Raw genomic sequence first — 13,321 nt, forward strand, 5'->3', positions numbered from 1 at the left:
CTTCTGCCAGCTACTGCTGGCAGCAACGCCAACATTAGCTTCCAATGCCATTGCAGTGTTCGAAACTCCCATTGTTCTAGGTGCATTTTGTGACAGGGAACTTCATTAGCATGATCAGTTTCTGAGCTCTGGGCACAGTACTGCGCATAAGATTTCAGATTAAAACTGTAGAGTGGAAGGAAAGGGGAACCTTTTTCTGCCTCCCTACCTCTGGCTACTCTATGGAGTCTGGAGAATAGACCCTCTTAAGAATATTAGGGGGTGGGCCCTCTTTATTGAAGCACACTCTAGGTCAACCTTGTGAAACCTTTACAGCCTGGGGCCAACTTAGCACCTCTGGGAATCCCACAAGTTGTGTAGGAGTCTGAGGCCGCAGTCCTCTCTTAATATTGCTCCCATCAATCAGCAGCACACTGAATCTGAACAGACCTTGCTGGGTGGATGGGACGACTCCAGAGGAATGAAAAAAGACAGCTCCATTGTAATGTGTGAAACTGACGACATGTGAAAAGCAGCCGGTGACCGTGAACATTTGGTGAACTCTGCAAAATTCTGACCCATTCATTATGTACTGTCACGTTTAGGGGGGATTCTGACTTAGAGGCGTTCAGTCATAATCCCACAGATGGTAGCTTCACCCCATTGGCTCCTCAGCCAAGCACATACACCAAAGGTCTGAACCTGCGGTTCCTCTCAGACTGAGCAGGATTACGATCACAACAACACATCATCAGTAGGGCAAAACTAACCTGTCTCACGACAGTCTAATCCCAGCTTACGTTCCCTGACATGATGTGAGGGTGATCTGGCTGAGACATCTGTCACCCCATTAATCGCCAGGGTTGATTCGGCTGATCTGGCTGGCTAGGCAGGTGTCCCCTTCCTCCCTCACCGCTCAGTGGAAGAGGACGACCATCCCAGACAGGAGTGTACCATTCTTTGGTCAAGGGTATACAATAGCTGCACTCCCCTGCTAGAACCTCCAAACAAGCTCAAGGCCCATTCATTATGGTACGTGAGGAGCAACGGGAGCTCACCCCATTGCAGGGATTCGAACTGCTGACCTTCTGATCGGCAAGCCCAAGAGTCTCAGTACATTTCCAAGCACAATTCAAAGTGTTGGTGCTGACCTTTAAAGCCCTAAACGGCCTTGGTACTGGATACCTGAAGGAGAGTCTCCACCCCCATCATTCAGCTCCAAGGGCCTTCTGGTGGTTCCCTCACTGCAAGAAGTGAAGTTACAGGGAACCAGGCAGAGGACCTTCTCAGTAGTCTCGCCCTCCCTGTGGAATGCCCTCCCATCAGATGTCAAGAGAATAAACAACTACCTGACTTTTAGAAGACATCCAAAGGCAACTCTGTTTAGGGAAGTTTTTAATGTTTGATGTTTTATCGTGTTTTTTTCATATTCTGTTGGGAGCTGCTCAGTGTGGCTAGGGAAACCCAGTCAGATGGGCATGGGAAGAAGAAGAAGAAGAAGAAGAAGAAGAAGAAGAAGAAGAAGAAGAAGAAGTAGTTGTTATTGTTGTTGTACTTGGTACATGAGGAAGTATCACTGACTCCGAATATTCTGCCCCCCCCCCTTTGCGAACACCCCTAACCCATACAAAAAATCTGAACTGTTAGGAAATGAAGATATGAGATTCTGGAGGGCCTGCCCCTGGTTCTTGCCCCACGGGAAGACTTGGGCCTAAATATGAATCATTTTAGCAAGCGTGGCAGGAGGCGCAACACATTCCTGGCTCCCGTAAGAGTCGCGAGGTCACAAGCAACGCTGCCTACTATGCAAGGGAGCGTTTGGCGCAACACCCTCTTTTCATAGTGCAAGTCTGGAGGAGGTGTATTCATAGTGACAACAGAAGCGTTACAGGAAGCTGAATAATGGCAATGCAAAATGTTGCATTGCCAACAGTGCATCCTTTATGAAAATTGCTGGGTTGTAAGAACTCAGATTACCTTTTTTCACTACATAACAGCAATTTCAGCAATTCAGTAGCAAACTCCCAGTGAAAAGGCTCACGGCTTGATTAACTTTGTGTTCCCTTTGGGTGTAACCGAACCAGTGTGAGGCACATTTAAGTTGTGTTGAGTTGAACAGGAAAGCACAATCTTCACTCTGTGACTTTAGTTTTGAAGGACTGCTTGTTGTTGTTTTTCCAGATGTGCTATCTTTCCGAAGGAAACCCAGATTAAAATCCCCATTTCCTATGAAGGTCACAGGGTGATCATGGGTGCTATCTGTCAGCTTAACTTATCCCTTTACAAAATTGGCAGAATTTTTTTATGAAAGCACGTATTCTGGGGAGCATGCTTTCAATGCTCCCTCCCCTTCATCTCTCTAGCTTCATATTGGATGAGTAAGTGCATCGTTCTCATGCATACCATGTACACAATTGTGGGCAGAGGTAAAGGTAAAGGAGCCCTGGACAGTTAAGGCCAGTCAAGGGCGACTAGGAGGTTGCAGCGCTCATCTTGCTTTCAAGCCGAGGGAACTGGCGTTTGTCCACAGACAGCTTTCTGGGTTATGTGGCCAGCATGGCTAAACCGCTTCTGGAGCAACAAAACACTGTGACGGAAACCAGAGCGCATGGAAATGCCATTTACTTTCCCGCTGCAAAGGTATCTATTTATCTACTTGCACTGGCGTGCTTTTGAATTGCTAGGTTGGCAGGAGCTAGGACAGAGCAACAGGAGCTCATCCCATCGTAGGGATTCAAACCACCGACCATCTGATTGGCAAGCCCAAGAGGCTCAGTGGTTTAGACCACAGCGCCACCCGCATCCCAATATGGGAAATGACAGCTATGTGACTCAGTGGGAGATGTATCTTGCCTAGTAATGGGCAGTGATGCTCTCCCAGCTTCCCAACATAATGAGTCACTGGAGTCTACCAAGAAGGAGAAGAGCTGGGTGTTGGACCATTGGACCGGCAGCTGGAGCTGCCTGCACCTCATCCACTCCCCCTCTCATTAAGCATCAGCAGCCCAGTATGTTGGGAAGAGGAACAAAATCCATACCCATGTCATCTCACCAGCTGCTACTGATCTTGCCATAAAGTAAGATGGGAGTTGAGTTTTAGGGCCACTGTCTAGAGCAGGGATGGGGAACCTGAAACTGTCTAGATGTTGTTGTAACTCAGCCCCATCAGCCATTCGTGGTACTCAGCTACATTCGTCAACAAACAGTGTTTTGAATGCGTTATAAACATGCAACACCAGATGGCACCAGAGAGCAAAAAAAAATTTTAAGTGCTTTTCCACAGAGTTTATTTCTTTTGTTATAATAGAGCTTTTGTTTTGTTTTGTTTTGTTTTGTTTTGTTCCATAGAGTTTATTTCTTTTGTTATAATTTAATTTCTGACTTATTTATAACTGTAGATCCACACATGATCAGGGATAATGGACACATCTGGGAGGGACATAGGTCTATTCTTCGTCTGGAGCTCCAGTCCTCTTCTGTGTTCCTATTACCTACTGAAAGGGCAACTTGCACAAAGGCCATAAATTTCATGTGTGATTTATTTATTTAAAAACTATTCATTTGAAACCCTGTCAATTAGCCAGTGGGTAGATAAGTATTTTTTTTAAAAGAAGCTTACAAGGGATTCTGCACATCCCACACTTCCAATTTGGCATTTGTTGTTGGAATTATGCATTACGGAAATATTTTGAAGACAGACAAAATGCTTGTTGGTTTGGTTTAGTCTATGCAAGGACATGGATTGCTATCAAACAATGTGAAAAAGAAGCCCACGAGGTCACTGAGTGGCCTTCAGCAAACTGTTTAAAAGAATGGATTGGCATAGAGACTCCTATACGAAGCTCTATGGAGTGCAGCTTCAGGGATATTTGAAGAGAAGACACAACAAGTGATAAGACGCATGTGTAGAAAGGTCAGATCCTACATACGCCCATGAGTAGTTGTTAACATTAAATAGAGTTTATGAAATGTTTAAGCAAGTGTCTAAAGATAAGTTCAGATCAAGTTCCAGCAACCTCCCCCTGAGATGTTTGCAAGTATTAATTGCTCACAGTCTATCAAATGTTATCATAAACCTCAGAACAACAGTCCCAACTATATCTCTAATCCATGATACAGAACCAAGTGTTTATCATAGCTCTCATTTCCAGTTCTCAAAGCAGTCAGGGGAAAATGGTTAGAAGTCATAAGATTGGCAGCTAAGCTTGGTCTCTTCTTTGTGGTCTTCAGGGGCCTACCAAAAAATTCAGGAACATGGTTCTCCATAAGCTGCAATATTACCACCCTCTCTGGAGTACAGTAGCTTTCTGAGGCTAATCTTATTTAGATTCTCCTAGGGGAACCTTATTTCAGCCAAGCTATCCTTGATTGTCCTGTCATAAAGTACTTCACTGCAAAACTCTAGTCTAACTTCAACTTTGCTCTTAGCATTTCCTCAGGTTTTCTTCCACACTGTAGTCAAATGTCGCAACACCAACTGAGATCTTTGGTTACAATTAAGTGTAACCAAATAGTCTTATCGGTCTTCCGTGATGGTCAGTGTTAAATCTGTTGCGGCAAAGCTACAAAGAGTCTTCTGGCAACCTAAAGACGGACAGAACTAAACAGTATCTGCTTTTATTTTATGTCACATTTGTTATTATTCTTTGTTATGTTATAAATAACTATATCCAAAAATTATAACCATAAAGAAGATGAACCCATTTTATTACCACATAAGATTCTGCCAGTTAGGGCCGACATCAACAGTTCATTTTTCAACAAGTCGCTTTGTCTTTAAGATGCCACAAAGCTCTTTGTATCTGATGCAACAGACTAATTCTGGGGAGTTTGCTACCATGACTGGGTTATGCTGCTTGGGGCTTATGGGAAATTGAGGCCCCCAAAACACTGAGATAGCCACAGGTCTAAGGGTTCTCTATTTCAGTGTTTCCCACACTTGGGCCTCTAGCTGTTTTTGGACTACAACTGCCATCATCCCTAGCTAGCAAGACCAGTGGTCAGAGATGATGGGAATTGGAGTCCAAAAACAGCTGCAGACCCAAGTTTGGGAAACACTGAAACAGATAATTATAAAACCTGGATTTTCCACCTAGCGCTATATGCATGTGAGTCTCAATACAATGGCAGGATATCACAGCTCAAACAATTTTTAACAGGTGATAGCCTCAATGTAGAGAATTGATAGGTTTGTGCTTCCCACTTTAAAAAATAAAATAAGGGGAGATGTGCATTTCAATAATGGCAGGAGAGTGAACAAACTTGAGGGCTAGGGAGGCAACAAAGTGTTCCCAAAATGGGGGAAGATGTGTTGTGTGTGTCTTGTCACCACTTCAAAAAGAAAAGGGCACAACACAAGTTGTTGTGCACTTGAGTGGCACAGCTGCTAAAGAAATTGAAATCCAACACACAAAGGTCACAAAACAGCATGGTGTGTGCAGATGCCAACTTTTGTCACACATCACAAATCATGTCCAAGGTGCTCTTGAAGAAGTGCTAATGTCAGCGGGGCACATTGGCTCAGGAGATCACCGTGTTAACTCTTAGAAGAAAAAGGGCATAAGACAGTAGAACCACAGGAAGACAATTCCCTTCCGGAAAACCAAATGTTGCTAGGGCAGAGCTTTCCAAACTGTATCGCAACACATTAGTGTGTCAGCTGCAGTGCATGAATGCTCGCCATGCTCCTTCCGGGGCTGGAAAACAGTTACTTTAAAAGAAAAGAAGAAGAAAAGGTAAAGGACCCCTGGATGGTTAAATCCAGTCAAAGGCGACTATGGGGTTGCGACGCTCATCTCGCTTTCAGGCTGAGGGTGCCAGCATTTATCCACAGACAGCTTTCTGGGTCATGTGGCCAGCATGACAAAACCGCTTCTGGTGCAATGAGACACCGTGATGGAAACCAGAGCACACGGAAACACCGTTTACCTTCCCGCAACAGCAGTACCTCTTTATCTACTTGCACTGGCATGCTTTCGAACTGCTAGGTTGGCAGGAGCTGGGACAGAGGAACAGGAGCTGACCCCGTTGCGGGGATTTGAACCACCGACCTTCTGATCGACCTTCTGACCTTGCAGTGTCACATTTAGAGTCACCATGCAGAAAGAAAGAAAGAAACCAACTTACCTTTACATAAAGCTGTTGGAACTCCTCGAGGTTCAGTCTCCCACTAGGGCAATCCTTTAGAAACCCTTTGTACCACTGTTTGAGTTCATGCTCGTTAAACTCTGTGCTTTTCACCAGATCCTCCATTACTTCAGGAGCCAGTTTGCTATTCTGTTTCCCCATTATGCCTGCAAAAGGCAAAAAAGAAAGCAAGAAAGATCAGTTCTCCATCTCAAGGGCTGCCCAAGATGGTTCACATTAAGTCATCGGCATTGTTTTGGAGTTCAGTACAACTGAACAGAATTGGAATACCTTTTCTCCAAGCTACCTTTGGAATCAATCCCACGGTTGTTTTTATCTCCACATGTGGTGATGGGCAGGCATACAAATGCCTCCCACTCCTTGAAAAAGGAAATCTGCGCCATGCTGAGAAAAATCAGCAGAGTGGGCGTGATCCTGGCACCAACACTTTCCTGTCACTTTTGCAGTCAGTTGGTATGCACGGTAGTCAGAGATACCATTGTGCTACTATCTGATTCTGACTACATACATAGTTTGCCTTGAACAGTTGCAAACGTTGAGTTATAATACATAATACCAAAGTGCTTTTATGTATGTTGACTTTCACTCCTCCATCAAAACAATCATATTAATGAGGCAGCTACTTCCTCCAGCTTGTCCCATTCCAAATGGCCTGGCACCTTCAACTAGACTTTTATGTATGTACATAAGCCAAGAATCTCTTGAAATGTCAGTGCTAATTTACAGTAGTTTTTCATATATGAGCCTTCCTTAAAAATCCTAAAAAGGGGGAGGGAGCTGTAATCTTCTGGACGCATTCCCTTGTATTTGTTCGTTCAGTAAAACTGAGCTATTATCTGCCTTGTTCTACTTGATACAGAGAATTCTGCAATAATCCTTTATCCTAATTATACCCCTTCAGCTTTCATCTTCTTCCCAAAAGCTACTTCTTTTATTAGCAAAACTACATTGTTAATTACAATCCAAACTATGCACAACATTTCTGAACAGCTATCAAGTGTAAATCAAGGGCTTTTGGCTGTGGATCTAATTAACAAGAGTAAGAAAACGGTAATTCATGGATTATCTAGTTTGCCACAAAACGGATCCCAACATCTTCCAAGGCTTTGCCAGATGCCAAAATGCTGACCATTTCCCTGATGTGTCCAAGAAAATCGGGACGGGGACTTCCAGGTTAGCGCCTCCGGTAATGGCGGAATTCCTCTGATCGGGAGGAATTTGCTTCGTAGGAATCCGGGTCTGGCCGCCACGGCAAAGGCAGAGACCCACTAGAAATCACAGGTGGGTGAAGCCTGTGAACGTGGGATTTGGGCTGGCACCTTTTGCGCCTCCCCTACTCGCGGGGAAACCCGGTTTCGGGGATCCGGAGCGACGTGGGGTGAGCGGCGCGGTGCTTCGAATTGACTGCTTCTTCCACGGAGCGAAGCCGCATAGCTGTTGCCAGAGAGCGCTGACTTTTTCCTGTGGACAATTTGATCTTAAAGCAACTACCCGTGAGTAGAGCGGAGAATTGGATTTTTAAACGTCTTAAATTTGGTGCCGAAACGGGGAGGTCTAAAACAGGAAGTCCACCTTACCCTTTTGTAAATAGATTGAAGCAATGAGGATGCAAGCTGAAGTCTGAAGTGTTAGAAAAATGTTGGAAAGGAGCTATATGGCTTTAGTAGAAATGTTACAAGGAATTAAGTACAAATAGATTATTAGAGTATTAAAGGGAAAATAAAGTTAAAATATGTTAAGACAATTATATATTAAAGGGAAAAATAAGGTTAGAATATGTTAAGATAAATTACAGGACAGAAAACAGAGGAAGATGGAAAGGAATTGCTGAAACAGTTAATTAAAGTGGAATACAAAAAGGGAGGTGTGAGGTCGTTGAAACAAGTAAATGAAAGTTAAGATACTGAACTTATTAGATGTGTTTTAAATTGTGTTTGTTTGGTTTTGTTAATTTAATGTTTGGGGGTTGGTGTTGTGTGGTGTTTTTGTTTTTGTATTGTATTGTATTGTTTTGTTTAATTCTTTGTCTTTCTTTTGCAGTCTTTAGAATGTTAATAAATATTATTATTTTTTTTAAAAAAAGAAAATCGGGACGGATGGCAGCCCTACCAATGAGTGACATCCTCATTTATATTAGGGCAGTGTGTTTAGCTTCAGCCCCAAACCTGCTAACAAAACAAAGGAGGAGTTCAATCCAACATCATTCCAACCAACGGGAATCTTGGAATTGGCCTCAATAGAGTTAGGCTTTGGAACTTAAGAGCCCCGCTCTGTTGACACTGCATGGACCTGTTGCGTGGCGAGGTCCCGCTTCCCACCAGTAGGAAAAACGACATGTGGCACAATTATTTTAGGTTAATGGGCTAAAATTGGCCACAACTTTATTGGTTACAGGTAAAGAGTGGTATTGGCTTAGGCATTGGTCCTATCCGACTATCCGGCTTCAGCCTGTTTGCTTGAAGACCGGGAAGGGTTACCATCAGCAGGGGGAGCCCAGCTGATGCACATCAACTAGGATCTCCCCTGGGGTCACCACTCGGGGGCGCACTTTAGGCCCTGACCTCCATAGGCTTCGGACGAGGCCACGCCCCCCGGAATCCTTTACCGGACTACCCTTCAATATTTGGTGGAGATGATGGCGCTCCTCCCCCCCAACACATCTACACAACAATACCCCTACCAATGCCTAACCGCCAAAACCAAAGAAGTTGCGACGATTTGCTACGAGGTAGGCGAAAAACCAAATGGCCGGTGCCAATTTGCCAAGTGGAAAAAATCCCTACCAGTCCCCTTAACGGCGACCAACCGAGGTCCATAGCAAGGTCAGAAGGGGAACCTTGAAGGGTGGGCGGGTGGGAAACCTAAGAAGCTGAGCAGCCAAAGAGGGAGATCCCGGGCCGCCCTTGCCTTAAATGAGGCAAGCCACACCCCCTGAGCCAGCTGATTGGCTGGCCAGGGGATGACGCGGCCCAAGGATTCCCCTGATCGCGCGGGGCTGGAAGCCAGCCTCCACGTGTGTGTTGGGGGCGTGAAGCTTTGTCTTACACCAACTTTCTAAGCCAAATTGAACATCCCAGCTGAGCACATCTGCTTAGAGGTGTGGATCATAGCAGCGGAGATAAACTGTCCTGCATTGTTTCGTAATGTTTCTGGCACCATCTTTCCTAGTTGTGAATCTGAGAGGTTACCCATCCTATATTAGTCATAGAGACTCAGCCATAAAAACCTGCCTGCATTGTAACTGGATGGAACTACCCAACCAGTTGACCCTGCGTTTTGCAACATAAACAGAGAGGAAATGGGCCAGATATGTGCAGAATCCTGTGCAGGGCGATAATAGGCCAATTTCCGTGTTATTTTTCATGAGTAAGTTTTAACAAATCCCCTGCTGCGCTCTAGTAATAACTGCAACTCCTGACAAACCTCTGCATTGTTCCTTTCTTCTTGGGCTTCTTTCGACACTGCCTTTCGTCTTAGTCATGTCAGCAGGAAAAGCAGAAGGAAGCAGCAGAAAGCTGTCAAATCCCTGTCACGTGTTTCACCCTTTCATATATAATTCTTGGTTCACAGTAGGGGGAGAGATTAATGTAAAACTTCATCCTCGCCCTCATGCTGACGGAGCAAAATCTTGCCCGCAAAATAAAATAACATAAAATGGCTGAATAGAACAGTTGCCAGAACGTTCCACGAAGATTGAGTGTTAACAGGCTCCCAACCGGAGAAAGCAACAGAAATCTTACACGGCGCTCCAACCAAAGCTATCATCAGGAACTCCTTGCAAGGTTATGCTATTCACAGGGGATATAAAGAACTTTAGCATGTATTTAGAGAAAGTCTGCACCACAAAATACAAGATTATTAATTGGAAATAAATCTACTGTTTCCTTTTTTCTCATTGATGAGAAGCAATTAGTTAATTTAATCAACTTATACACCAAAGTTTCCCAAACTTGGGTATCCAGATGGACTACAACTCCCATCATCCCTAGCTTGCAGGATCAGTGGTCAGGGATGGTGGGAATTGTAGTACAACAGCAGCTGGAGACCCAAGTTTGGGAATCCCTGTTATAGACTGACACAGACAGAATGAAAACCGTAAAATCGCAAGTCTAGAATGTAAAGCAAATGAAAAAAACCCACCATCGACAAAAAGGCAGAATCAGAATACTAAAACAAAATACAGAGCAGAGCAACCTAAATATAAACAGTCATGGAACACCTGAACAAACTAGTATATTTTTAATAGGTGTTGAAAACACATCACAGTTTATGCCTTTTGGATTGTATGGAGGTTGCTGATGGCTGGGGCCACTGCAGAAAAGGCCCGCTCTTATCCAGCAGTTTTTAGTTTGTTCAATGCCTCAGCTGCTCAAAAACCAAGGCTTTAAAACAGATGAGATTTCTTCTGGATTCAGTTACTTAATTCGTCAAGATCAATTACATGACAGGAGTTCACCAGGGCATGTACTACTCTGGCGAGAGAGTGCGCAAGCAGGTAGGGTCTTAGCCACGTACCAGATGGAGCTGGTAGACAGCTGCCCTGGACACAGAATTAACCTGCATCTCCATAGCTTTTTGGCTGGCACTCTAAGCAGGAATATTCTGGTGAGAAAGCAACATTCATGACATTTAAAGAGGAGTTACAGATGTGTCAGGCTTTCAGCACCCTGAGCAGCACTGGTACGGAGATGCACCCAAAGCAAAAATGTAAACAGTGTACCAGCATGCAGAGTTTAGGCACAGTATTTATTTGTGACAAACTAGTTTCCTGTGGTGGCACTCGCCTGGATATGGCATGACACAGATTGTGGGTATACACCAGAAAGAGCATTCAAGGTGGGCTAATAGGTAAAAGGTCAAGGTAAAGGACCCCGGGACGGTTAAGTCCTGTCAAAAGGCAACTATGAGGTTGCGGCACTCATCTCGCTTTAAGGCTGAGGGAGCCAGCGTTTATCCATAGACACCTTTCCGGGTCATGCGGTCAGCATGACTAAACCGCTTCTGGCACAACGGAACACCATGATGGAAAAAAGGGTGCACGGAAACGCCATTTACCTTCCCGCCACAGTGGTACCTATTTATCTACTTGTGCTGATATGTTTTCGAACTGCTAGGTTGGCAGGAGCTGGGACAGAGCAACAGGAGCTCAACCCATCACGCGGATTTGAACCACCGACCTTTGGATTGGCAAGCCCAAGAGGCTCAGTGGTTTAGATCACAGCACCACCTGCATCCCTGGCGAGGTGGGGTAATAATGCTGACATGACACTGGGAAGTGATTTGTTTATGTCAATACAGATTGTTTTCTAGACAGCACTGATATGGTGATCCTTAGAAGGGACTAAAATACAGGACAGACTACTATGATAATACAATACAATATTTATAGTATTTATAGCGTAATAGTATTTATAGTATTTCAACGGCTTAGGACTGCAATACCTCTAGGACCACCTCTTTCCATATGAACCTACCCGGACCCTGAGATCATCTTCTGAAGCCCTCCTTCATGTGCTTCCTCCTTGAAAGGTCTGGAGGCAACATGAGAACGGGCCTTCTCTGCAGTGGCTCCCCATCTGTGGGATGCTCGCCCCAGGGAAATTTGCCTGGCATCTTCATTATACACCTTTAGGCGCCAGGCAAAAACATTCCTTTTTAACCAGGCCTTTCGTCGATCTGATTGACATCCAATGCCCTTTTAAAATGTGTTGGGGCTGAACATGGATTAAAAGCCATATAAGCAAACTTGGTAGTGTCAGTTGAGAGTAGTGTCAGTTCAGTGCTGGTGGTTGCTAGGTTGCGGAGGTCCTTGTGACACGCCCTTCATTGTGACACCTCCCTCTGCTGCCTCCTTGGTCACTAGGGCTCTAGAGGCATAGCGATCTCCTTTGGTTTGATCATTCAGCGAGTGAGAGAGAAAGTGGATGGAGATGTAAGTAGACTTTCTCAACAGCATCGGCATTCCATGCTGGTAATGCTCCCTGAAAGTGGCTCTTTTGGCGGGAAGGGGGGTTACTGGCTTGTTTATATTCTGATTATATATTTTATATATTTTGTGGTTTTTATGTTGATCTTTTCTGTGAACGGCCCTGAGACCTCCAGGTATATGGCAGTATATAAATTCAATAAATAATAATAATAATAATGGTATAAATATGGCAAGAAATATAATATCCATAGTAAAATACGTGGAATGATAAAAAGACTGCCGCCAAACATTGCGCTGACATCCCTGTGCTCTTAAGGATTTGGTTTCCATCTTTGTGTGTACAAGATAAAAGTACATCTGAGGGTACGTTCACACATTTCTGTTTTTGCCTTTTGATTCTATTAATTCAACAACAACAAAATAGCTGTCACATGGAAGATGGTACAAGCTCTGGAGGGTAGGGCCCAAACCAATGGATTCAACTTACAAGAAAGGAGATACAACCAGAGGAAGAACTTTATGACAGTAAAAGCTATTCAACAGTGGAATGGTCAGAAGGAGGTGGACCCACCTTCATTGGAGGTTTGTAAGTAGAGGTTGGATGGCCATCAGTCATGGACGCTTTAGTTGAGAGTCCTGCATTGCAGGGGTTTGGACCAGATGACCCTGAGGATCCCTTCCAACTATGCGATTCCATGATTCACTTCTAAACTGTCCCCTTGTTGTTGTCCCGTTCTGCTCAGCGACGGCAGAGCTGAGTGGCAGGCGAGGCCAGGGGTACTTGCCTGAGGGCAGAGTCCGAACGCAAGGTTCAGTCCACTCCTAAGGTCAGGAGTATCTCAGTTCAGTCACATGGTCGGGGGGGGGGTCAAGAAAGGCAAGAGCCCATGGTCACAAAAAGCAAGCAACAGCAAGGTCTGGCCAGGAACGACGAATGTTGTTTCCGGCAACTGATTGAGTCTGGAAACACCTGCTTAAGAAAGCTGGAGCCAGCTGGTTCTCATCAGGAGCAAGAAGGCTGATCAGCAGCAGGTGGAGTCACTTCGCCTTCTGCTCCTTCAGGCTGCTGCTCAGCAGGTGAAGCTGACTCTTGGCCCGTGACACCCCTGTGCAGTTAAAAATGTTTAATAGTGGCAGGCAATCTGAGCCACACACAACCACCTTAGCTGCAGCAGGAAGGGCAGAGAGTGGCTTGCCATCTTTACCGCTCAAGTGGTCTCTTATAACTTCCACACAGGAAAGAGGTAGCCAGGGCTTCCCAGCGAA

At 44.8% G+C, this 13,321-nt stretch overlaps 1 protein-coding gene across 2 annotated transcripts in view; it reads right to left on the reverse strand.

The window, feature by feature from the left end:
* Window positions 1-13,321, reverse strand: part of VSNL1 (visinin like 1) — a 111,787-nt gene that overhangs the window by 48,982 nt on the left and 49,484 nt on the right. For both annotated transcript variants that reach the window (XM_079970175.1, XM_079970174.1), the window contains exon 2: window positions 6,106-6,272. In XM_079970175.1, the coding sequence (XP_079826301.1) occupies window positions 6,106-6,267 (162 nt within the window). In that variant the 5' untranslated portion in view covers window positions 6,268-6,272. The remainder of the gene's footprint in view (window positions 1-6,105; window positions 6,273-13,321) is intronic.

The sequence above is a fragment of the Podarcis cretensis genome (assembly GCF_951804945.1).
Source record: "Podarcis cretensis genome assembly, chromosome: 3".
NCBI classification, from domain to species: Eukaryota; Metazoa; Chordata; class Lepidosauria; order Squamata; family Lacertidae; genus Podarcis; species Podarcis cretensis.